This window comes from Nycticebus coucang, chromosome 8 (genome assembly GCF_027406575.1).
Source record: "Nycticebus coucang isolate mNycCou1 chromosome 8, mNycCou1.pri, whole genome shotgun sequence".
NCBI classification, from domain to species: domain Eukaryota; kingdom Metazoa; phylum Chordata; class Mammalia; order Primates; family Lorisidae; genus Nycticebus; species Nycticebus coucang.
Genome location: NC_069787.1, coordinates 29,230,177 through 29,255,383, shown reverse-complemented (window position 1 = coordinate 29,255,383; position 25,207 = coordinate 29,230,177). Strand labels below are relative to the sequence as shown.

The window sequence follows — 25,207 nt, the reverse complement described above, 5'->3', positions numbered from 1 at the left end:
TCCCAAATGTATGCTTGCAAAAGGTTGTATACACAGTAAACGATACTGAGAAAGAAAATTTAAAAATATTCTCTGAACTAAATTATCATAACTTTTTAAAAACAAAAAAGGATCAAGGAATGAAGGGGATTAACTTTATTCAACAGGGTCTACTGGCTATGAACTTGATACTACCTCATAATACCTTGTCTTTACACATATGGAAGTGGACTGGGGGTAGGGACTATGATACTTCCAAGGTCATATACCTAGTTAGTGAAGGAAGCAAAATTGAACCCAGGTCTGTTGGACTCTGAGGTCTGAGGTTTCTTAGTTTCATTACCCTCCCTTACTCTCTCCCGCCTTCTATCCTTCTTTCCTCCCACCCCAAGAGAAATTAATGGAGACAGTATCCACACTTACCTGGCTATTTCTCTAACATATACTGTACATATTTTTCAAATGTATTTCCAGGTCATGACAACTTTTTTCCTAAATAGCCTCGTATTTAAATACTAAGTCAATTTATTGTTAAAATGAAACCACAGAATCCAGATATTTAGACACAAAGAAGAAAAATCAGGTAATAGGAATTGTTATTAGTGGGTCAAGGACTAAAATGAGAGGTTGGATGCGATGGCTCACACCAGTAATCCTAGCACTTTGGGGGGCTGAGGCAAGAGGATCACTTAAGGCTAGGAACTTGAGATTAGCCTGGGCAATATCGGAAGACCCCTCATTTCTACCATAAGTAGAAAAATTAGCTGGGCATGGTAGTGCGTTCCCATAGTCCCAACTACTTGGGAGGCTGAGGCAGGAGGATCGCTTGAGCCCATAAGTTTAAAGTTGCTGTGAGCTAGGCTGATGCTGCTATAGTCTAGATGGAGTGACAGAACATGACTCTGTCTCAAAAAAGAAACAAAAAAATCCACTAAAATGGGGCATGTTGTCAAGAATAAAATTAGGGCACTGGCCACATACACTGAGGCTGGTGGATACGAACCCAGCCCAGCCAGCTGAACAACAATGACAACTACAACAAAAAAATAGCCAGGCATTGTGGTGGGTGCCTGTAGTCCCAGCTACTTGGAAGGCTGAAGTAAGGGACTCGCTTAAGCCCAAGAGTTGGAGGTTGCTGGAAGCTGTGACACCATGGCACTCTACCAAGGGCAACAACTTGAGACTTCATCTCAAATAAATAAGTAAAAGAGTAAAATTATTAAGGGAGGGAAGGCCACATCTCCATAACCAACTACCAAGTTAGAGATGTGTGCTAGGCAGATCATTTACACCCACGGGTGTATGGGATCAGTGAGCAGGAAGTGAAGTGGGTGGCTCGTATTTTGCAACTTTGTACAACACAAACAGGTTCTCTTTTAACACAATAGTTATACTTATTGCAGGGAGATGCCGACAGTTTGAGAGGCCCTTGAGAATGATCTCAGACTAGGGAAAGCAAAGATTTACATCATCTGTATCACACTGGGATGCTAAGAGGAAGAGGTAATTTGCTTCCTAAGTGCAAAGGCAGGCTGTAGACTTCACATTTTTAGCTTTAGACTTTTCTTCTTTCCAAATGCCTATGTGATATGACTTCTCTCTAATGATTTACTATATTAAGCCCCTTTTTTGATGCCCAGAAAAAGTCTTAACAGGCATAAAAAGTAAAGTTAGCTTCCTTAGGGTAAAACTGTCCCCAAACACTTACAGTTCAAATACAGCAGCCCAGTCTGGAAGGAAAAGTAAGTGGGTAAGACCAGCTCCATGCATTCCAATAAATATGTCTGTGTTGTGTGTGATCCTTAGTTGATCTAAAAAGCCAAGTTCTCTGTGAACATATACATAGAACAACACAGGAGAGACGGGAGATAAGTATTAGGTTGAGTTAGCTCATGCTTCAAGGTACCAATACTATATACATGTATTTATGTTTTAAATCACAATCCCACTTTATGCTTTGTTGTTAATTTTGAGCACATTCTAGTAATTGTAATTAATGATTTATTTTCTTAATAATGTAACATGTTTTTCTAAGTAAGCTCACCTATCATTTTAAGCTTAAGTACCTTTTTTTAAAGGAAATGTAAATAGTTGTCTTATATGGAAAACCAGTAATACACAAACTGTATCAACAAAACTGTAAAAATAGATATAATCAAACTAAAAAGTATTCAAATCTAGATAGATACTACAAGACAAAGCTCTGAGCCTGAGTCCTGCTCTCTCTTCGTGAAAAAGTGTTACAGAGATGTTTTGACATACTAGCAAACTAAAAACTGCTTCCTTAACATAATGAAAGGATTTTTTTAAAAAAGGAAATAAATTTCCCCTGTGTGATTTCAGTTATTCCAGGGCATCTGGGTACTAAAATGATCCCAGAATATTATTCTACCTTTGCAAGAGAATAATACACAATTGTTTGCATGAGAGTTAGGACTGTATAAGTGTTTTTTAAATCTGAGGCACTGACAGATGTGTAAGCTCTAACTGAAAATCAGTCCCAAAACAGTTAACTTAAGTGAGGCTAGGAGGAAATGCTGCCATAATCGTGATACTCTGAATAAACAGAATGGGAGACCAGGTACAGTGGTTCACATCTGTAATCCTAGCACTCTGGGGGCCAAGGTGGGTAGACTGCTAGAGCTCAGGAGTGAACTAGAGTGAGAACCCCTCTCTAAAAATAGTGGGACATTATGGCGGGCGCTTATAGTCCCAGCTACTTGGGAGGATGAGGCAAGATTGCCTGAGCCCAAGAGTTTGAGGTTGTGTGAGCTATGATGCCATGGCACTCTACCCAGGGCAACAAAGTGAGACTCTGTCTCAAAAATAAGTAAATAAATAGAATGGAATGAGATCTCCCAATCCTACTTTACTCAAAGTAAAAAAAAAGAAAGTGATCAAGATTATGTTGGATCTAAGCAGAGACTGTGAATTTCTTCTTCCATCAGCTAACAACAAAAAGCCCCTCATAGGAAAAGGAAGAAAATGGCTGAGTATGTGTGTGTCACCAGGCACCGTGCCTTAGTTTCTACAGGAATGTAACCTTACGCGGAGAGAAAGACGGCCATTCTCCCCAGGGAACACGCCCCTGGAGTTGCCATTTGTTGAACAACCTGTGTATTATACTCACGAGTCCCTGTGTTAACGTGTTACTAATGTCATCCTCAGATTGGCCAGGCACAAAGTTATGTCATTCTTGCTTAGTCTTGCTTAGTCCTACATATCCTTAACAGCCAGTCAGTGATATGGTCTCAGGGGTGCCTTTCCTATTTCTTTCGGGCTGATGCCAGGCCCAACTTTGGCTCACACTCTTCCTGTGGCAGCGAGGGTAGTCAGCTGAGTATGATTTGTAAAACAGTACTAGCTTTGCCACTCTCATTGGGTTGCTGAAAGTGTGAGATGAGCTAAAGCAAGTAAAACATAGTAGCAAGTCTCAATAACTGGTAGCTGTTCTGACGATTGCCGTTTATCTGCATTCTGCATTCAGTGTGGAGGTCCTCGAGACAAGAGCCCCACCATTCTCCACAACTAGACTCTACTGCCAAACCTGGTGATCAGCTCATTTTAAGTCACTGATAGAGGGGTGGCGCCTGTGGCTCAAGGACTAGGGCGCCGGACCCATATGCCAGAGGTGGTGGGTTCAAACCCAGGCCACGGCCAAAAACTGCAAAAAAAAAAAAAAGTAAGTCCCCGATAGATTCCTCAGATAAGTGAACTAATGCCTGATGAATGAGGTGCAAAGCTCCTAAGGTTACAGTCTCTGCAAAAAGTGTATCTATATTGGAAACCCATGTGCTGGGATATACATATCTTTTACAAAAAATGAAAACTATGGATAGTGTTGAATTTATTTTATTTATTTATTTTCCTGAGACAGAGTCTCGCTTTTTTGCCCTCAGTTGAGTGCCGTGGTGTCACAGCAACCTCAAACTCTTGGACTCAAGCAATCCTCTTGCCTCAGCCTCCCAAGTAGCTGGGACTACAGGTGCCTGCCACAAGGCCCAGCTATTTTTAGAGATGGTGGTCTTGCTCTGGCTCAGGCTCATCTTGAACTCATGAGCTCAGGCAATGCACTTGCCTTGGCCTCCCTGAGTGCAAGAGTTACAGGTGTGAGCCATCGCTCCCAGCAGATAGTGTTAAATTTAGAACACAATTGTGATGGACGGTGCCTGTGGCTCAAAGGAGTAGGGCGCCGGCCCCAAATGCTGGAGGTGGCGGGTTCAAACCCAGCCTTGGCCATAAATTGCAAGGAAAAAAAAATTTTAAATACAATTGTAATGTAGGTGGGTGTGGATAAGTGTTTTCACTTTTCCTTTTGATATTTTCTACACTGTTTGACTTTTATATAAAGACCATGTACTACTTTTAACAGGAATATGTAATTCCAGGAACAGGAATTACCTAAGTAGTAGATGATGGACATATTCTGTTTTTCTTAGCCTTTTAGTTATATCAGAATTTTTAAAGAAATGTAAATATTTGATAAGGTTTTCTAAAATCTCATGTTATTCTATGACCCTTAAATTATTCCTATAGAAATAATTTTAGGTTAGAAGTTGAAACCTGTCAGTAGCAGAGCACTAGAGCCTGTAACATTTTTTAAAATTCAAAACTAGTTGCCAATTTAAAAACATCAGAATTTTTTTTTTTTTTTTTTTGAGACAGAGTCTCACCATGTCACCCTGGGCAGAGTGCCGTGGAGTTATAGCTCCACAGGAACCTTAAACTCTTGGGCCTAAGTGATTCTCTTGCCTCAGCCTCCCAAGCATCTGGAATACAGACACCCGCCATAATGCCCAGCGATTTTATTTTTGGTTGTAGTTGCCATTATTGTTTGGCAGGCCCAGGCTGAATTTGAACCTGCCAGCTTCAGTGTATGTGGCTGAGGCCCTAGCTGCTGAGCTACAGGCACTGAGCCAAACATCAGAAATTTTAAATGAAAATCTGGATTCATCACTTCTTATGAAAAATAAGATAGTGTCACAACATCAGGTCCCATACAGCTGAACAGCAACTTCCCTGTGCCCAGGGCCCACTCCTGTCCTCTTGATTCATTGATGATGTCCGCTTGTTTTTTCTGGGTCTACAAGTGCCACCAGCTCCCATTGGAAAAATGCGTTCTGTCCCCCATGAACTCATCCAAACAAAAATCAACAGTGTCTGCGTGAGAGTTATTACTTACTTATACTTGTAATCAACAATCTGGACTTCAAACATAGATACTGTTTTCAGTGCATTTACAAGCTGGGAAAAAAGAGAAACAGTTAGATTCCTTTTTCTTCCTTCTCTTCTGTTTTACTTTGCTTTATGAGTCCTACAATTTCTTCCTTTTTTGTATGTATTTTTTAGGCATTAAATACTCTTAGGGTTAATTGTTTTGAGACTTAGTTCCAGCCCAGGCTCTATTCCTGAACACATTACCTCCTTAAAATTCCAATGCACTGGGTTGCTAGGAGACTGAAAATTCACAGGAGAACAGTGCTCAGCACAGAAACACACTGCTAACTCTTACTACATGCTGAGTGCTTCTTCAACCTCTATCACATAGTTTTAGGAACCTACCATACTCCAGACATTATATTAAGAGTTTTCTTTCCATCCATTATCTCATTTCAGAAAAACCAATAGCACTTTGGATCTCATACTCTGAAAATACAGTCTTAGGAGAAAAACATTTTCAATACTTCTACATAGAAAAACAATTTTATTCTTCCAGCAAACAGAAGATAACAAAGAATGATACTCTATTATCAAAAACATAGTCATGGTTCTCTTATGTCCCTCACAATTGGGCCACCGTGTATCACCATCATCCAGAAATTTCTACACTGGTATCATGTTGCTGGTGGCATATTCTACAGCCCACCAGCAACATCACTGATTACAAGTATCATTGGGCATCGAAATTGTGCTGGCATTTCTATGTGCTTAGGTTTCCTTCACTTCATCTTCATAAAAGTTATAGCAAATAAGTATTAGTATTATTAGTATTATGGTCATTTTATAAATGAGATAACAAAGGCTTAGAGAAGTTAGATAACTTTCCCAGGGATCTCCCAGTTCACAAATGCAGAGCTAAAATTAAATTTAGGTCTTCTCACCCCAAAACCTGTGTTTTTAATCAGTGTATCCCACTGTCATGTTATAGAAAGTAAGGCAGTGACCAAGATCTAATCCCCACCTGTCACATACACACCCAGTCATAAAACAGAAATTCTTTCTCTAGACAGGGCCTTGAACACACATGAATATATGCTTGTATCAAAGAGATGAAGGAATGAGAAGAGAATATTAGGATTCTGTTTTCTACAAGAGAATTAATCAGTTGGCATAAGCCTTGGTCTTTTAACAAGATGTGCCCACATAAAAGGAATCACAGGCTCTGAGAGTCCCTGGTAAGCACACCCCTTTTCCTGGTATCTGACTACACCAGAGTGTGGTCCTGTCCCTTTTGATATGATTGTTCAAATCCTGAAATTGGGCAGGATTCCATAAACCATAAACCATCACTTAATGAGGACATTTGGGTCATAGTATTTATTCACTAATCAAAGTATAGTCCAAGGTGCTTTCTTCTCTGCCTTAAAGTTGATGTCCAGCCCTTGGGAGAAAAACAGCCAGTTGGGTCCCCTTTGGGTTAGAGTTGGGAGCTGAATTACCAAATCTCACCTTTGGGTACCGTCATATGTTCAACTGGTATGACTGGAACTGAAAACGTCACGTCCACACCAGCACTTGCCAGCATTCTGCCTTTTTCTACTGGACTCCTCTCCAGTGGGTTGATGTTGCCCCTTAGCCTGCCCCTTCCCAATGGGCTGGGATCAGAAGTAGTATCAGCCTCCTCTGAGATCTGTCTGCACAGTTAAGAAAGCCATTGCAAACCAGCATGATGACTCATGCCTATAATCCTAGCATTTTGGGAGGCTGAGAAAGGTAGGTTGCTTGAGCTCAGGAGTTCGACGTCAGCCTAAGAAAAAGCAAGATCCCATCTCTACTAAAAATAGGAGAACTAGCCAGCTGCTGCGACAGGCACCTATAGTCCCAGCTACTTAGGAGGCTGAGGCAAGAGGATTGGTTAAGCTCAAGAGTTTCAGGTTGTTGTAAGCTACGACTACGTGGCACTCAACCTCAGGATGACAGAGTGAGACTCTGTCAGGAAAAAAAAAAATAAGAAAAGAGAAGAAAAGAAAAAGAAACCACTGCAGACCCAGACCACCTGGACTCACTCCCCATTACTCTCCTCACCAGGTGGGTGAAATTAGGCATGTCCTTTATTCATCCTCTAAGCTCAGGGTTCTTGTCTAGAGGACAGAAGATAATAACACGATACTTATCTCATGGATTTGCTGGAAGAGTTGAAAGGAAAATGCCTGGTACCACATAGTGATATGCTTGGCACACAGTTAGCACTCAGTATGTATGACCTACACCAATATCTGCCATTGATCTGTCAGCTATAAGGCTTCCAGACTAGCTACCTAACATTGCATTATTTGATACATTTTTATTTCTAGGTTTTTAAAGACACACACACACACACACACACACTCTGCTCATTTCTTCCATCGCAGAGGTTACAATCTATGCCACATTACGCCGTATGTCCATGTCCTCTGTAATCCATATGGGCCTCAGGAAGAGATCCTAATTATTTAATTTGATCAGCCTGTTAGAAGCTCAAATTAATCTGTGTAAAATATTTTACCCATCAAAACCTATCTCCCTCATCCCTCTCACTGAGTTTTTTCCATTTCAATTCCACTTAACTGCTCAAGCTAAAAGCCTGGAGACACGCTTGATCCTTGATTCATTTCTTGGCCTTACCTCGTGCAAATGTACTTTTACATCCCAAAAGGTAAGTATCCATACCTCCAAAACATGTCTCAGATCTACCTACAGTGTCGGCTCTACCGTCATCACCTTCAGTCTGTCTCTTGTGGGCACAGGGGCAGCTCCTAATCAACCTCCCTGCTCTGACTCTTGCAGCCAGAATGATTTAAAAATAAACAATAAGTCAGTTTACATCTCCCCCTGTGTATTTATTTTCTATTTGCTGCTTCAGCAAATTATCACCAACGTAGCATCTTAAAATAACACACTGTATTCTCTCATAGTTCTTGAGCATTGAACTCTGACCTGAGTCTCCCAGGTTAACACCAAGGTGCCAGCTGGGGTGCATTCCTCCTGCTCTATCTGTTCTAGCTCCTGGGAGCCATCCATTCTCCGTGCCTTTAGTTCCCCTCCTTCTATCTTCAAAGCCAGCCTTTGTCTGACCCCAATTCCCTCATCCTGTCTTCTTCTCTGACTCTCTTTCCTGCCTCCCTCTCCCACTTTTAAGGAACTGATAAACTGAGAGCAGAGCAGCGAGAAGAATCCAGCTGAGAAAAGATATTTGTGAGCAGAGGAAAAAGTCATCTGGTGGATGGAGTTTAAGGCCCATTTTGTGATTTCATAGGCCTGCTCTGGATAATCCGGGAAAATCTCCTTATTTTAAGGCAGCTGATTAGCAACCTCAACTCCATCTGTACCCTTGATTTTGCTTTGCCATGCAACCTGTAACCTCTTCACAGGTTCCAGGGATTCGGACATTGACATCTTTTGAGAGGAGTAGAAAACATTATTCTCCTAGCACATGCTGCTTAAAACCTCACAGTGGCTTTTTGCCTCAATGGAATAAAGTCTGTGTCCTCACCCAGGTCCAGGATGCTGATATGAGGCCTGCACCACGTCCCACTTCTCTGCACACTTCTGGTATCATCCACCTCTTCCATGATGCTATAGCCATATTGGTGCTCTCCATTCTTGGAACACTTAAAGCTTAATCCACCAGTGGACATCTGCCTCTGCCTGGGAGGTTCTTTCCCAGATTCTTCTTTGATCAGGTCTCAGTCCAAGTGGCACCTCTCTGGATGCCTTGCCTCCTCCCACTTCCATCCACAACTCCCTGGTTTGTTTCCTTCAGAGCACTTACTGCTGCCTGGAATCACCATACTTACTGACTTGTTTACTTATTTCTTGTCTGTCTCTCACCTCTAGAATGTAAGTTCCACAAGGGCAGGGACATTCCCTGTCTTCTCTTTATGTCCAGGGCCTACAACACAGCCTGGCACATAGCAGGTGCTCAATTTACCTTTGTGCAATAAATGTTACTACTGTGAGGCTACCTTCATACCATGACGTTATGGGAAGGGTCTTGCATGGTGATCTCATTGGGGTTGAACATAATTTATGAGTTGGTGCCGGTGAAATGAGTTAGGATGCCTAATGAGTGAACGATGTCTAAGACACACAGTCATGAAAGAGGATGGAGGCTCTTCCAGCTTACTCTGCTACTGGTGCCACAGGACTGCCTCATGCTATCAACCACCTCCCAGGAGACATTCTTGCATTTTTGTTGCTAGTTTGTCTAGAGGGCAAATATGTAGTAATCTATTGCAGTAACAGATTATGTCTCTGTTTCCAGTCTAAGTTGGCTATGGGTAGTTCAGTGACTTTTTTTTTCTTTTTTGGTGTGGTGACTATCACTAGAAATTCAAATCATTCAATAAATGAACTGGGCATAGGCCAACAAACTTCCCCTAAAACTATAAAAATAGTTTCAAACCAAAGTTTTTAGGGTAATGTGAAAAAAATAAAGCACAATAGTTTATGGGAAGATAAATTCAATATGATTATGTTAATAATATATACCCCAAACAAACCTCATTTTGGTTTAGGATTTTCCGGTATTCTGTGCTCCGTGCAAGGATGGTGACTCGAATTTTTCCATCCTATAACCAAAATGAAAAGGCAAAATAACTTCCATATCTGCCAGGAGAAGTGAATGTGCATCTGAACCTAAAATGTGATTTTCATAAATAGAAGAAAAATAAACTACAGGACATGGCAAAAATATGCTTTTTTCCTCTTCTTCCTTTCCCTCTTTGGCCATATCTTTCCACACTCCCCTAAATCCCCATGTAAGCCGCACAACTCCTGCCAAAAAATCCACCAACCCACCCAACCAAATAGAACAGTGTAATGAATTAGTTTTGTCTTCTGTGGCTAAAGTGGATATATTTTTAAATATCCTGAAGGAATCAGGATAAGAAATAAGAGTTGTACTGATGCATCCTTACTGAGTTTTACCATGGCATATAACTCTATCATCACACTACTCAAGTGGTAGGTACACTAAAAATCTCTGACTTCACCACTGTACAATTCATCCACGTAACAGAAAACTACTTGCACCTGTTAAGTCTATTGCATTAATAAGGAAAAAAGCCAAATAAATAAATAAAACCTAACCACAGTCTCCCAATTATTTCTTTTTCTGCCAAGATGGTACTGACTTTTATTGAAGATGAAAACTTAAGCCCACCTCAAAACCCACAATGTATCCATTACCTTGGGTCCCTCCTGTGTGATGTTCAGTCTGTGTAGTACATGCTGGGAAAATGCCCTGAATAATCCAGTCTTCTGACAGCCAGATATCTAAAATAAAAACCCCAGTTCATATTACAATTTGATGTTAATTTAAGATGCTTTCAAGTTACATATCAATGTTATCTTAAAACCTAAAGTCTGTAGGTATGAACATTACCCGAGGACAGTGTGCTTACCAGAGGAGTGTTATAGAACAGCCCGTACCTCATGCGGGGGAGCAATGAAAAAATAGCTTCTCTGAAACATACCTAAGAACGAAGATATAAGAATAAAAGACAAAAGATATAATAAAAGAAAAAAGAACATAATTTGCACCCTTCACACCAAAATAGCACTCATAATTGCAGAAAACAGATTTTCATTTATCTCCCTTCTGTATTAAAATAGTTTGTATAGCAAAATATTTCATTCAGAGAGACTAAAATTCATTTTTTTTTTTTTTTGAGAGTCTCACTATATCACCCTCAGCAGAGTGCTGTTGTGTCACAGCTGACAGAAACATCAAACTCTTGGGCTTAAGCCTTTCTCTTGCCTCAGCCTCCTGAGTAGCTGGGACTACAGGCGTCTGCCACAAAGCCTGGCTATTTCTTTATTTTGGTTGGAATTATGATTGTTTTTTTAGCAGACCCAGGCCGGGCTCGAACCTGCCAGCCTTAGTGTATGCAGCTGGTGCCCTACTCACTGAGCTACAGACACTGAGCCTAAAATTCACATGTTTGAAAAAGCTATGAAAAGAAGTTTCTGAAAGCTGCAAGATTAGTAACAATGAGAACTTTAGTTATAATAAAAGAGACTAAGAAATCAGACATCGATGCTGATAGCTAATAGAAAAGCATATTAAATATTTATGTTACAAGTGTATCATCTGCTCATGAAGGTGAAGTTTGCAGTACCCTTTTGGAATCGTATGTTTTCAAATGTATAACATCATAATCAGTAAATGCTTTCCAGGTGTCGGAGAATAGGTCACCATATCCATAAGAACTCTGAAAGTAGAAACAAAGTAAGTGAGGCAATAAAAATAAACAAGACGGCCTTTCAAAGATGCAATAAAATCACTGGATGTACCTTTCTGAGTTAAAAACTAATGATCCTAAGTAAACTCACAAAATCCCTATTAGCAAAATGGATCTGCATCTTGGGGCTGAGTAAATGCCTACTTAGATGAAATATCATCATAGGTAATAATCACAATCACATTTACTCTGTTATTATTTTTGTTTCTCTTCCTTAACCCTTTTTATTCTCACATCTTTGAAATTATAGTTATAGGGTTTTTTTCCTTTGAATTTTCTATCCAAATCACTGGCATCAACAACATATACACATAACAGCATTTGCACATGCTCTGATACGCTCAGTAGATAAAAACCATCAGGGTAAATGGAATATGCTTTGGAAAGAAATTTCAAAGCAAGAAAATGACAAATCTTTGACATTAAAAATATAAGGTATGCAACTCTGTGGAATGTTTTCTCCACTGACTAGTGAATAACATGTGATAATATCCTGTTAATATTTATAGGGTAATAATAACAATAATAGCATCTCGCACATTTCCTGTGTCCTAGGCACTGTTTCAGACACTTAAAGGAAGTCACCTACAAGCCTAATGAGCTAGGTAATATCACTATTCCTAATTTACAGAGGAGGAAATGCACAAATTTAAGTAATTTTCCTAAACTGTAGAGCTGGTGAGTTATAGCAGGTGAGAGCTGTGATTCAATCCAGACTTTGATGCCAGACTTCATATTCCTAAAGCTCCATCTGACATCAGCCTCTGAGTGGAGATTAGTTCTTTCTAGTATATTTACCAAATGCATTTCCTTTTTGAAAAGTAAAAGTCAATCATGAGCTAAAAGGAAGGAGATCAATTACTTTTTTAAATGTAGATTGAAAAATTTTAAACTTAGATTGAAAAATTCAGCCATTAGAAATAAGCATTGTAGGATTACATCCAAGGTCTACAGCTAGCTATATATTATGTTCATTATGTCTGTGTCTTTTTAATAGCATTCTTTCTTCAGTTTTTGATTTTTCTTTGTTTTTGTTCATAGACAGACTCTGACTCTGTCATCTTGGTTGGAGTGCAATGGCATCACCATAGCTCAAGGCAACCTCAAATTCCTTGGCTCAACTAATCCTCCTGTAGGATTACAGATGTGAGCCACTGCATCCAGCCCAATTTTGAAATTTTTATGTTGCACATTTTACAGTTATTTCAAAGCTATTCAGCACTGTTAGATGTTCTCAATCTAGAGAAAAAAAAAAGTCCTTCCTTCAATGTTCCTCCAATGCCGTCCTAATAAAGACCGTTCTCAACACCATCTAAAATAAAATGCTCCTATCCTGGCCCAATAATAAACAAAGAGCAATTAAAAGAAGAGGTTCTAGACAGTTTCTTGAAATAAAACATATCAGATAAAAATAAAATGAAATGAAATGAAAATTTAATAATAATATGTAGTAATCCTGACTGATCCTTTCTCAGGGAAATTATGAACTATGTTATAATAACCACCTCATAGAAGCTTCTATGTTCCCCAAATTCAAATTATCTACCACAAGAAAAGGAGGGGCTTCTTCTTACTCTCATGTTGAAAAATACTTGAATATTTTTTAAGATAGCATAAAATTTCCTCCTTTGTATATCTCAAATTTAAACATGCACACAACCTATGATTTAGAAATTTATTTTATAGAAATCTGTCCTATAGAAATGCCAGGATGAGTGTGTGAGGACATAGATACATGGGAAGAATGTTTACTGCAGCCTTTTAGGAAATTAGCAAAGAACTGGAAATAAACTGAATGTGACTGGGACAGGGGCAGGAACACATACACTGAAGCATGCATTGAAATTCCAAAAGATCCCAAATGTACTGACTTGGAAAGATGTCCATGAGATTATGTTAAGGGAGCAATATGAAAGAGAATACATTTTCTCTTTTATATACACACATATTTCATTACACAAATCCTTATGTGTAAATTTCATGTAAAGATATATTTGCATTTACTAACATAAAAAAAGTCTTTCTGGGCAGCGCCTGTGGCTCAAAGGAGTAGGGCGCCGGTCCCATATGCGGAAGGGGGCGGGTTCAAACCCAGCCCTGGCCAAAAACTGCAAAAAAAAAAAAAAAAGTCTTTCAAGGGGCTCACACACCTTAACTGCAGTTACCCTGAGGAAAACTGAATTGGAGCAGAGAAAGAAGAAGCCTCTTTTTAAAGTTTACATACTTCTGTGTTGTTTGAATTCATTAGGTATTGGTTTCATAATTAAAAATAGAATAATAAAGCTATACTACTTCACAGAACAAGAAAAGGTGAAACGCCTGTGGTAATCTTTCCTTTTATTCATTCTATTTAATAAAAGCAGCCCTGCTAAGCCCAGAGAGGTGTCAGTGCACAGGCGTCTGTAAGCCACATTATGATGGGAGGAGCCAAACTGCTGAGCTTGGCAAGGAGGAGAAAGTCTCATGGGTTTCTTAGGGGTAGTTTGTAAAATGTCACTAAGAGCTGAACTGCAGTCATAGCCACTTCCCTGCTTTTCCCCTAGGAAAACTGGTCATCTAAAGCCGTCAGGACTGACTGTGGGAACACCATCCACTGTGGGAGATTTTCATACCAGTCATCCTGCAGGTCACAGTGTCCCTTAACCTAAGGCTTTACCTATGGAAAAGATGTAGTAATCACACAGCCTCTCAGTTAGCACTGTCCCCATCCAACCTATAGTCTCCTGTGGGCCTGAATTCTGGAGCCAGCTGGCAGCCCTGACTATCTGGAGAACCTGACTGAAAAGAGGCACTAGCCTGCTGTAATTAGCAAAGCCAACCTACTTAGCCATAGCCCTCCGCCTATCCACGCCCAGCTAACTAAGAAGACTGGTTTCGTCACAGAGGTCCTGCATCCTGTCCCAACCCCACCAGCACAGAGAAGGGGAGGCTCAATCTAAGTCAGTCCAATTGAGGAAGATGAAGAAAAGCATCAGCAAGATACAGGACACCTCTGGAACATGAGACTCTTTTAACAGGTTCTTTGGAGGTCTTTTTTTTTTTTTTTGTAGAGACAGAGTCTCACTTTATGGCCCTCGGTAGAGTGCCGTGGCCTCACACAGCTCACAGCAACCTCCAACTCCTGGGCTTAAGCGATTCCCTTGCCTCAGCCTCCCGAGTAGCTGGGACTACAGGCGCCTGCCACAACGCCTGGCTATTTTTTGGTTACAGTTTGGCCGGGGCGGGGCTTGAACCCGCCACCCTCGGTATATGGGGCCGGCGCCTTACCGACTGAGCCACAGGCGCCGCCCTCTTTGGAGGTCTTTAAGAAGGCCAACACTGGTTTCCCAGGACAGGTCGGGGGTCAGGCTGCCTGGACTGGAATCCTTGACTCCACTCCTCCCCCCACTTGCATTAGTGTCCTCACCTGCTGCTCAGATCTCAGTCTTCAAAACTGAGCTAGTATAAAATTTCAAGTCCATGGTTTGGCACCTGTAGCTCAAGCGGCTAAGGCGCCAGCCACATATCCCAGAGCTGACAGGTTCAAATGCAGCCCAGGCCTGCCAAACAACGACAGCTACAACCAAAAAATAGCCGGGTGTTGTGGCAGGTGCCTGTAGTCCCAGCTACTTGGGAGGCTGCGGCAAGAGAATGGCTTAAGCCCAGGAGTTGGAGGTTGCTGTGAGCTGTGACGCCATAGCACTCTACCCAGGGTGACAGCTTGAGGCTCTGTCTCAAAAAAATAAATAAATAAAATAAAATAAAATCTCAAGTCCACAGGGCAGGGGGAGGTTGTGAGCATTAAATGAGAAAAGATCAGGTGAAATTTTTTTTAAGAAAAGCAAAACGATCATGAGTTCATCATTTAAAGCTTGTCACAGTTGGTGGTTGTGCCCTAAAATCACTTATACAAAAAGAATAAAAGAAAAGGACTGTTGTTCTTCTGCTCACAAAAACATTTCTAAGAAATGAAACTGCTGTGGCAGCAAAAGGGGAACACAGGGAAATGTACTTGCATGCACAGAGGGAAACTGAAAGAAAGGAGCAGCATACTGAAATTACAGAACCCGTTCTCTCCAGACTTCAATTCAAACCAAAGGGCTTAGGGAACGGCGAACACAAAGACCTTTTGACACAGATCTGCCATAAGCCTCATATCTGTGAAAAACGGGATCAGCAAAACTTCCCTCTCTGCTAGAGAATCTGACCTTCCACTCCCTGGCTAGCTCTGCTCTCTGGAATGAAGACGGCACGTGTCAACTATGTTTCTAGGCAACATTGCTTCTGAGCAAAACAGATGTTTAGTGTTTGGTTGGTAAATTGCATCTGGACTGGGAAAGCCATGTTTAGACTTCCTGAGCATCAGGACTCTTGGGGCTGGGAGTGTCTCTTTCCGGGATCCTGGGGGCTTTACCAATGCAGTTGTTACAGGAATTGCTGGCCCTCGTGGGACAAGAAGTTATTAGCCAAGGCAGTTCTGATGCCTGTCCCATGTGGAGCTCATCTCCCTGCACCTGTGCTGTGCTGTGTGGGCTGCTAGTGCTGCCCTGGGAAGAAATGCTAGATGTGGCTCTGCCCGCAAGCGCTGAGCCCCTGCAATGTCACCCTGAACAGGGCTTGTGAGTTGAGTGTCTTGTGAGTCTGAAAGTCAGTGGAACCTTAGATGAACCGTTGGCAAGTGCTCCAACTTCCCGTTTTAGAGAACCTCTCTCGTTTATGCTCCAAACCACTTGCTTTCCTTGTCATTGTCATAGTTAATATTCAGAGCACATGTACTGTGTGCCAGGCACTGTGATTGTTCACACACCATGTGTTTCATCCTCAAAATGATACCCAGGTAGGTGCTCTCATTATCCTGCTTCACAGATAAGGATATTGGGGCACATCTTGGGGCAGCAGTTCTCAACTGTATTAAACTGTATTAAAGGATTGCGGCATTAGGAAGGTTGAGAACCACTGTCTTGGGGTTACCTCGACAGGTGGAGGGGCCAGATATAGGAAGAAACATGAAAAAGGCAGGCAAAGAAATAGAAGAAGGAAAAAAAGTCTACACTGACAACAATAAATAGCAGGTATAATTCAGCATGTGTACGTTTATGCATGCAGAGGTCTCACAGCTCACTGCTGTGTGCATGGGGGGCTGAAACACAGTGCTAGTTGTACAAAGCAAGTAGAAGCAGGAAGATGCATTAAGCAAAGGCAGACAGCAAATGGTAGAGGCCAAATGGTAAAGACAGGCACGCTCTTCAGGGCAGGTTACAGAGACTGAGCGAATGATTGACAGTCTTTATGTCTGCTTAGAGGAGAAACACTCAGCCAAAGTCAGTGCACCTTTGATCTTTGCAACTCCTCCTCCCCAAAAGGGGAAAGAAATGTTCTGCTACCTCATTCTAAAATTCAAAGAACAGAGGTACACACACACATCTATCTGTCTATATGTATATGTATGTGTCAGTGCTCACGTACAGACACAATCACCCCACCTACAGACAGGATGTGGATGGCATGGATGTGTGCAAGGGTGTGTATATGTAAACATGCATATCTTAGAAAATTCTGTCTCCCAAGATCCAAGTCTCATACTGACAACTCAAGGTAAAGACAGTGCTGAAGCATAGAGAACATTCTTACTCACGGTGTCCCACATCACAATGCGCACATCTGTGCTGAATGAGTTGTTCACATGCTGGGTGATATAAAGATTGATGAAATCGCAGAAGTGGTGATACATGTTAACACCTAGTGTTGGGGAAACAAATCTATGTTAATTGCCCCCAAAGGATACAGAATTGAACAATTTTTATTCTACCCCATGTAAAAACTGTTTAGTGGACTTTCGGTTGAAACAAAGGGTTAAAAAAAGAGTTTTTGCCAAACACGAAATGATCTTTACACAGGTAGTCCTCATTTTATAGATTGATTGGGTTTAAAATTTCCCTTTAAAATTGGTTACTTAGAAATCGGAAATTTGGGGCCGGGCGTGGTGGCTCACACGTGTGATCCTAGTGCTCTGGGAGGCCAACATGGGTGGATGGCCTGAGCTCAGGAGTTCGAGACCAGCCTGAGTAAGAGTGAGAGACCCTGTCTCTACCAAAAATAGAAAAACTAGCCAGGTGTTGTGGTGGGTACTTGTAGTCCCAGCTATTTAGGAGCCTGAGGCAAGAGGATTGCTTGAGTCCAAGAGTTTGAGGTCACTGTGAGCTGCACTCTACTGAGGGCAATAGAGTGAGACTCTGTCTTAAAAAAAAAACAAAAATCGGGAATTTATCTTCCCATATATCCCAAGTAACAAATAATCATTAAGTTCCCAGAAAAAAAAAATAATGTTGGTTTATTTAGCTTAAAACTGACTAGAACTATAAGGCCATGAAGACTAATCATTATTTCTTCTGATAACATATTTTTTTAAATTAATTAAGCAATACCTATTTACCACAGAATTATTAACAATGATGCCTATTAACATTTTGCTAAGTTTGATTCTTGGTCTCTTTTTCCTGTCCAATCACTACTTTTAATAATATTCTCCTTGGGAAAATATTAACCAACTATCACTGAAAAGAGGTAAATGTCTCATGTTCTAATTGAAAGAGCACGAACTCTGCAATCAGAAGAATTGGGCTGAATTCCAGTGCAGTCACTCAGGCACAATGTTCTTAAATAAATTCATAATGTTGCTAAGCTTTACTTTTATTTATTTTTTTGGAGACAGAATCTCACACTCTGTCACCCTCAGCAGAGTGCTGTGGCATCACAGCTCACAGCAACCTCAAACTTTTAGGCTCAACTGATCCTCTTGCCTAACCTCCTGAGTAGCTGGGACTACAGGTGTCTGCCACAATGCCTGGCTAATTTTTCTATTTTTATTAGAGACTTGCTCAGGCTGGTCTTGAACTCCTGAGCTCAGCCATCCACCTGCCTCAGCCTCCCAGGGTAATTCTCTAAGCTTTAGCTTTTCCACTAGAAATGGGACATAGCTATACAGAAGTGCCAGCTTTGTCATGAGCTATCCAGAGATAATGTATCTTAAGGTCCCCATCCCAGTGCCTGGCACATAGTAAGACCTTAATAAAAACTATTTGGATACCTCTAGGTTAGATAGAGTAGAAAGGGCTGCGAGTACCTTTATTTATAAATTCATATGCCAGTCATTAAAAAAAAAAAATGCTTGGCCCTGAATCAAGGCCAGCAGTTTGCTGAAGCTCTTGGTTTCAAGCAGGAGCCTAAAGAATTATCTTTCTGTGGTCTGTTGGCCATTTCAGAACTTTGGAAATGTAATGGTCATTTCATTAGAAAGAAACAGTATGAGTCATTGGTGATAGATGTAGGCTAGTGTGATTTGTAGTCTTAATACTGTCGGGTTCCAAAATACCCATAAAATATTACTATATTTATCTCACAAGGATATTTAAGTTATTTGTTAGAATTATAATGCTGTTAAATCTTAATTACAGCTCCCCAAAATGACTGTGGGTTTTTACCCAAAATAAAAAGATAATTCTACAGTATGAAAAAAAAAAAAAATGCATGCTCCACTTAGGCATGCAGGACCTGAATATACAAATGTACAAATCTACCTGGGAAGAAATTCCAAGAAGTGACATTTAAAACATGTATTTTATTTATTTTTTTTTTTTGTAGAGACAGAGTCTCACTGTACCACCCTCGGTAGTGTGCCATGACGTCACAGGACTCACAGCAACCTCCAGCTCTTGGGCTTCTGCAATTCTCCTGCCTCACCCTCCCGAGCAGGTGGGACTACAGGCGCCCGCCACAATGCCCAGCTTATTTTTTTGTTGTTGTTGCAGTTCGGCCAGGGCTGGGTTTGAACCCATCACCCTCGGTATATGGGGCCGGCGCCCTACTCACTGAGCCACAGGCACCACCCTAAAACATGTATTTTAAAGAAGGAAAAGTAATGAGTAGCAGAAAAACAGTGACTCTCAAAAGCAGAAATCATAGTCTTTCTTTGTGCCAGAAAATATTCAAGTTCTTTTTAGCCTGGCATCTTAGGTGATTGTATGGAAGGGCTAATTTGTTCACCTAGGAAAATCTTGGCAAAGAGCTTATTTTCAAATTAGCAAGAAAAATAAAGTTCTCTGAAAACACATCCTCTTTTCCCGGGTTAGCCATACAACATGCATGAGCTCTCTCATTCAGTGAGTTCCTAGCATATACTGAGGATTATATCAGGCACAAATTACTACTTGGTGCTGCCAGGATTTATAAATGAGGGAGAAACATAGGCTTGGTCCTCAGGAAATGTGCCCCTTAGTGAGTCTTGTTCTGCAGAATGCTCCTCCCAAGGTAAGAGTTAACATGAAAAGGAAAATTGAGGAAGGCAGGAGTTAGAAAAAAAAAAAAGTAGAGTTATGAATATGAAAAAGAAATGGTACATGTCCACCCTGGCCTATTATTCCCACTTTACATACTTTATTGCATAAGTATCTGCATAAATTGAACACCTCACACATATTCACCTCTTCTACAAGCAGACCACAGTGTTTTCTTTGCCCTTTTAAAATTTACATATTTTAAGAATGAGTTTGAACCTTGAACATAGCATTTTTACTTGCTCTTATTTCAAAAACCTAAACTTGTCTGATTTCTGAATTTAATACTTTGTAATATAGGAATTACGACTTCAGAAGGCAGAGCGTATTAAAACTATGATCAATAAATTATAGTAATTCTGAAATATTTGTGACAGAGGGGTCTCTCTATGTCATAGTAAGCCCAACCTCTCATGAATTTTGATATGATATAACATAATAATCTTTGTGTCTCCTAATGAGAGAGATAATATAGTGCAATCTGTGTTTCTCCTTCTAGGGCAACTAGCTCACAATGTTAAATCTGTGCTTGCAAGTTGAAAGTCAGAAGCTATCGGCACAAATGGGGAAATAATTTAATTTTTGGCTCAAGGATACATTGCAGTGGCAACTTCCAAAATTATTTTAAGTTCACTTTAGTTATGAAAACAGTATTAGAAAGTTTGCCAGGGGAGGTCATGGTCATTTCTTTCTCACCCATACTATACACGTGGTCTTTAATTAAAAAAAAAAAAATTAATGAAACACAATCTAAATCAAATGATTAGAGAAACCAGATGGAGTAAATTTAGTTACAAAAGGTACACCCATGCCTTCTTCTCTCATCTTTTGATTTTGATTCCTTTGATATAAATGTGAAGGGTTCTTCTAAAATACCAAAGGCATAAAATAATGAGAAGTTCAAACTCATTCATCTATTTCTTCAAAGAAAGCCAAAAGCAATTCCACTGTGTGTCCTACTGTTTTCAAAATTTCACAGAAAATTACTACACACATACATTAAAAAAAAAATAAAGCATCATTAACAAACTCATAAATAATAGACAAATTAACTTTTCACCTGCATCTAATTTCATGAAATATGTTGGTTTTTCAATAACAAGGTCACATTTAGCATCTTCTATAGGTCTGAAGTTGAGCGGAGTATAACTTCTTAGTTCAGCAAACCTGAAATTAGGAATTGAGATACGATTTCAAAGTCATTCTCCCTAGCTTTCTATCCCAACATGTTAACTTAAGATCTGTTCATTAGGCAAATTTTACTTCTAGTTTGCAGAGGCGCTCCTATGGAGGCCTGTAACTTCTGAGACATCCTGACATTTATATAATTTGATATCAATTTTAATGTTGAGATTAGGAGCAAAAATAATTTTAAAATTCAGTGTAATGTTTACACTGGGAACTTTGACGGGTGTACAAGCATGGCCCATGGCTGGCTAAGAATGCTTATCTAAGAGTTGTCTTTGATTACATAAGCACTAATGAAAGCTGATGACCACAACAAAGGTCTATGCAAAATTTTAGTGACATCCACCACTACATATAAACATTCATAACCAGCTGTGGGCTGCAAGTGGACACCCTCGTTACCAGTAAAGTGGAAAGATTCAAATGGTTTCCTCCTGAGGCTCAGAGAAACTCTTAAGGTAGGCTTCCTGGATTCTGAGAAGGATGGCATTCCCAGAACTACCCAGTTATTAGAAAGACAGCAGACAGCTAGGCTTCCCAGAAGAAAGGAAACTTATTCTTAGAAAACATCTTTGGAAGCCACGTGGCACAATTCTCTGATAATCACAAGATAATCACAACCACATGACAATTGTGAGCTATATGGTGTGAATATATAGATCACCTGTGACAAAACAAGTAACAAATGGATTCTTTAAATTTACAATGCTAAAATATCATGGCGGTTTCAGAAATACATCCACAAACTCTTTTAATAATACTTCTCCTATCAAGAGGTAGAAGTTAAAAAAAGAAGGTGGAAGTTAATTCCCTCCCTTTGAGGTGTGCTGGACTTAGTAACTCACTTCTAACCAACAGAATACGTATGTCACTTCTGAGATTAGATTAACCAAATGTTATAGCTTTTGTCTTGGGGCACGTGCTCTCGTAGACCATGTGCTCCTGAGGAGATGTCCACGTGGTAAAAACTGAAGCCTCTGGCCAACAGCCAGAGAGGAAGTGAGGCTTACAACAACCTAAGCAAGCTAAGCAGTAGATTCTCTAGGCCTCACTGAGCCTAGAGATGTCTACAGCCGTGGCCAACTGTCTGTCTGCAACAAATGTTTGTCCTTGCAAGCCGCTTAAATGTAATTGGTTATACTACAATAGATAATGAGTACAAATATACCCTAGGGTGTACCTAGGAAAACATGTTCTACAACAATAAATAACTAATACGATTATACCCAAGAAAAATACCCTGTGGAATCAGATATCGAAATGTACTAGGAATAGGGGCTGGGTGCAGTGGCTTCTCCCTATAATCCCAGCACTCTGGGAGACCAAGGCAAGTAGATCGATTGAGTTCAAGAGTTGGAGACCAGCCTGGGCAAGAGTGAAACTCCGTCTCTACTAAAAATAGAAAAACTAGCCAGGTGTGGTGGTGGGCACCTGTAGTCCCAGCTACTCAGGAGGCTGAGCCAAGAGGATTGCTTGAGCCCAGAAATTTGAGATTGCCGTGAGCTATGATGCATGGCACTCTATCCTATGGCAACAGAGTAAGAGTCCGTCTAAAAAAAAAAAAGTACTAGGAATCAAAAATCCCACTAGAATATAGAAATTACTTACTTATAAAACTCTGTTAAGTCATGTCAGAGACTGCACTGCAGACTGTAAAATGCCATACTCATGGATGGTAGATTATTATTCTGAATGGTATGCTCAACACAAATGTTGGACTTTTCTTTTTTCCCTAAGACAGAGTCAGATTCTGTTGACCAGGCTAGAGTGTCAGGCTCAAACTCCTGGGTTCAAGCAATTCTCCTGCCTCAGTCTCCTGAGTATCTGGGACTACAGGCTCCTATTACCATGTCCGTCTAATTTTTCTATTGTTAGTAGAGACAAGGGTCTCACTCTTGCTTAGGGTGGTCTTGAATTCCTGAGCTCAACCAATCTTTCCATTTTGCCCTCCTAGAGTTCTGGATTACAGGCATGAGACACAGCACCTGATTTGAATGTTTGACTTCAAAAGTTATTATACTGAAAGAGTAACCCATGTAATTAAAGAAGAGTACCATGAAAGCATTTCTGAAGGATGAAGGAACAATTCTGTATCCTAATTGTGGCAATGGATACCTAGACATGTGATAACATTCTAGACGAGTGCATGCAATCACTAGTGAAATTCACATATGTTTAGTTCATAATACTGTACCAATGTTGATTTCCTGGTTTTGATCATTGCATTATGGTTACATGAGATAGTATCATTAGCAGAAGCTGGGAAAGCTGGGACAATGGGAACTCGCTGTACTATTTTTAAATTTTTATGAGTACAAAATTCTTTTAAAGTAAAATGTTTTAAAGTTCAAAAAGTGACCATATGGGTTTTAAAAGTCTCCTTTGGAGAGGAGGATGGGGGTGAGGCCTGGGAGGGAATCTGGGGTATTGCTGCTGATTTATCTTTTGACCTACCTAACAGTTACATGGGTAGATTCGCTTTTGAGTAATCCAAACTATACATTTATTTGTATGCTTCTTATAAATTTCAATATATGTGTATTTTTTAAAATGTATTCCCCCAAATACCTGCAACAATTATGAGTGAATAAAAATTCACTTTTTACTTTGAGAGAGTCTTGCTCTGTCACCCAGGCTGGAGTGCACTGGCACAATCATAGCTCACTGCAGCCTCAAATTCCTGGGCTCAAGTGATCCTCCTGCCTCAGCCTCTCAAACAGCAGGGACCAACGGCTAACATCTGGCTAATTTTTTTTTTATTTTTTGTAGGCCTAATTATGTTGCTCACTCTGGTCTCAAACTCCTGGCCTTAAGAGATTCTCCCTTTGTGGCCTTCCAAAATGCTGGGATTTTAGCTGTGATCCCTGCACCCAGTCTCAGTTTTGGATTGATTTTTTTCTCTCATTTTTTCCTTTCATTTGCAAACAGTGAGTACTATGTCATACTTCTTAATACTTTCTTTATTAAGAAAGGAAAACATAGCTCAGCACCCTTAGCACAGTGCTTACGGAGCCAGTCATAAGCACTCAGGTCAGCGGGTTTAAACCCAGGAAGGGCCAGCTAAACAACAATGAAAACTGCAACAAAAAAAATAGACAGGCATTGTGGTGGGTGCCTACAGACCCAGCTACTTAGGAGGATGAGGCAAGAGAATCGCTTAAGCCCAAGAGTTTGAGGTTGCTGTGAGCTGTGATGCCACCGTCCTCTACTGAGGGTGAGAAAGTGAGACTTTGCACCAAAATAAATAAATAAATATACAAACAAATAGATTTGTAATACTCAGTAGACTTCTGCAATCATGAGAGGTGATCAACATGACTTTTGTTATCATTCATATGTATTTGTATTCATCTTTTTTTTTTTTTTGTAGAGACAGAGTTTCACTTTATTGCCCTCGGTAGAGTGCCGTGGCGTCACACAGCTCACAGCAACCTCCAACTCCTGGGCTTAGGCGATTCTCCTGCCTCAGCCTCCCGAGTAGCTGGGACTACAGGCGCCCACAACAGCACCCGGCTATTTTTTTTTTGTTGCAGTTTGGCCAGGGCTGGGTTTGAACCCGCCACCCTTGGCATATGGGGCTGGCGCTCTGCTCACTGCACCCTGTATTCATCTTTTGTTATCAGTATATATTATTAATTTTTCTTAAAATGTATATATGTATTATTTGGCACCCTCTATATTTTATAAACATACATTTAATTCAGACACACCAAGGAATTCACTTAGTTGTTGTCATTCCTCAGAAGCTCATGCCAAATTATCTATAAATAAAGTAACATTTTCCATTTGAGAGTCCCCCCCTGTACAAATCTGCCAGGGTCCAAAATAACAACAAATATTTCAGAAACAGATGTTTTAAAAAACTTACCATGACTGCAGAGGGCTTTTGCGTTGACCTTCAGACATTAACGTATGAGTATCAAGTCTACAGTGCCCTCCAATTTCACCACTCTGGAAAAAGTCTTCCTTAAACCTAGTGTGTAACGAAAAAGGAAGTTAAGTTCAGAAAATTTTTTTCATGACTCAAGCACGTGGGTTGTAATTAAGGTACATTACCAATCTATACAATCAATTTTTTATTAGAATTTATTTGTAATAGAAAATATCTGATGTATACAAAAGTTGCAGGGCCATTTAAGGAACCCAATACTCACAAACCAACTTTGCAAATCTGGCCAATCTGGATCGTGCATCCCCTACCCAAACCTCAACCCACCCCTCATGGAACAACCCCAAGCCATACTCCTGGGTCTGCAAATATTTCCAAACTTCTATTAGACTTTA

The 25,207-nt window shown here is 40.3% G+C and overlaps 1 protein-coding gene and 1 non-coding gene across 7 annotated transcripts in view; one reads left to right on the top strand and one right to left on the bottom strand.

Moving 5' to 3' along the window:
- Positions 1-25,207, bottom strand: part of EOGT (EGF domain specific O-linked N-acetylglucosamine transferase) — a 43,905-nt gene that overhangs the window by 3,240 nt on the left and 15,458 nt on the right. For all 6 annotated transcript variants that reach the window (XM_053599245.1, XM_053599244.1, XM_053599246.1 and 3 more), the window contains 9 exons: positions 24,792-24,896; positions 20,796-20,902; positions 17,038-17,141; positions 11,301-11,393; positions 10,584-10,655; positions 10,369-10,455; positions 9,681-9,749; positions 5,162-5,223; positions 1,688-1,807 (listed from right to left, as the gene is read on the bottom strand). In XM_053599245.1, coding sequence (XP_053455220.1) covers positions 1,688-1,807; positions 5,162-5,223; positions 9,681-9,749; positions 10,369-10,455; positions 10,584-10,655; positions 11,301-11,393; positions 17,038-17,141; positions 20,796-20,902; positions 24,792-24,896 — 819 coding nt within the window. The remainder of the gene's footprint in view (positions 1-1,687; positions 1,808-5,161; positions 5,224-9,680; positions 9,750-10,368; positions 10,456-10,583; positions 10,656-11,300; positions 11,394-17,037; positions 17,142-20,795; positions 20,903-24,791; positions 24,897-25,207) is intronic.
- On the top strand, positions 18,571-18,707 carry LOC128593024 (small nucleolar RNA SNORA2/SNORA34 family). Its single transcript, XR_008382211.1, has one exon. It is a non-coding gene; the product is annotated as a small nucleolar RNA SNORA2/SNORA34 family (small nucleolar RNA).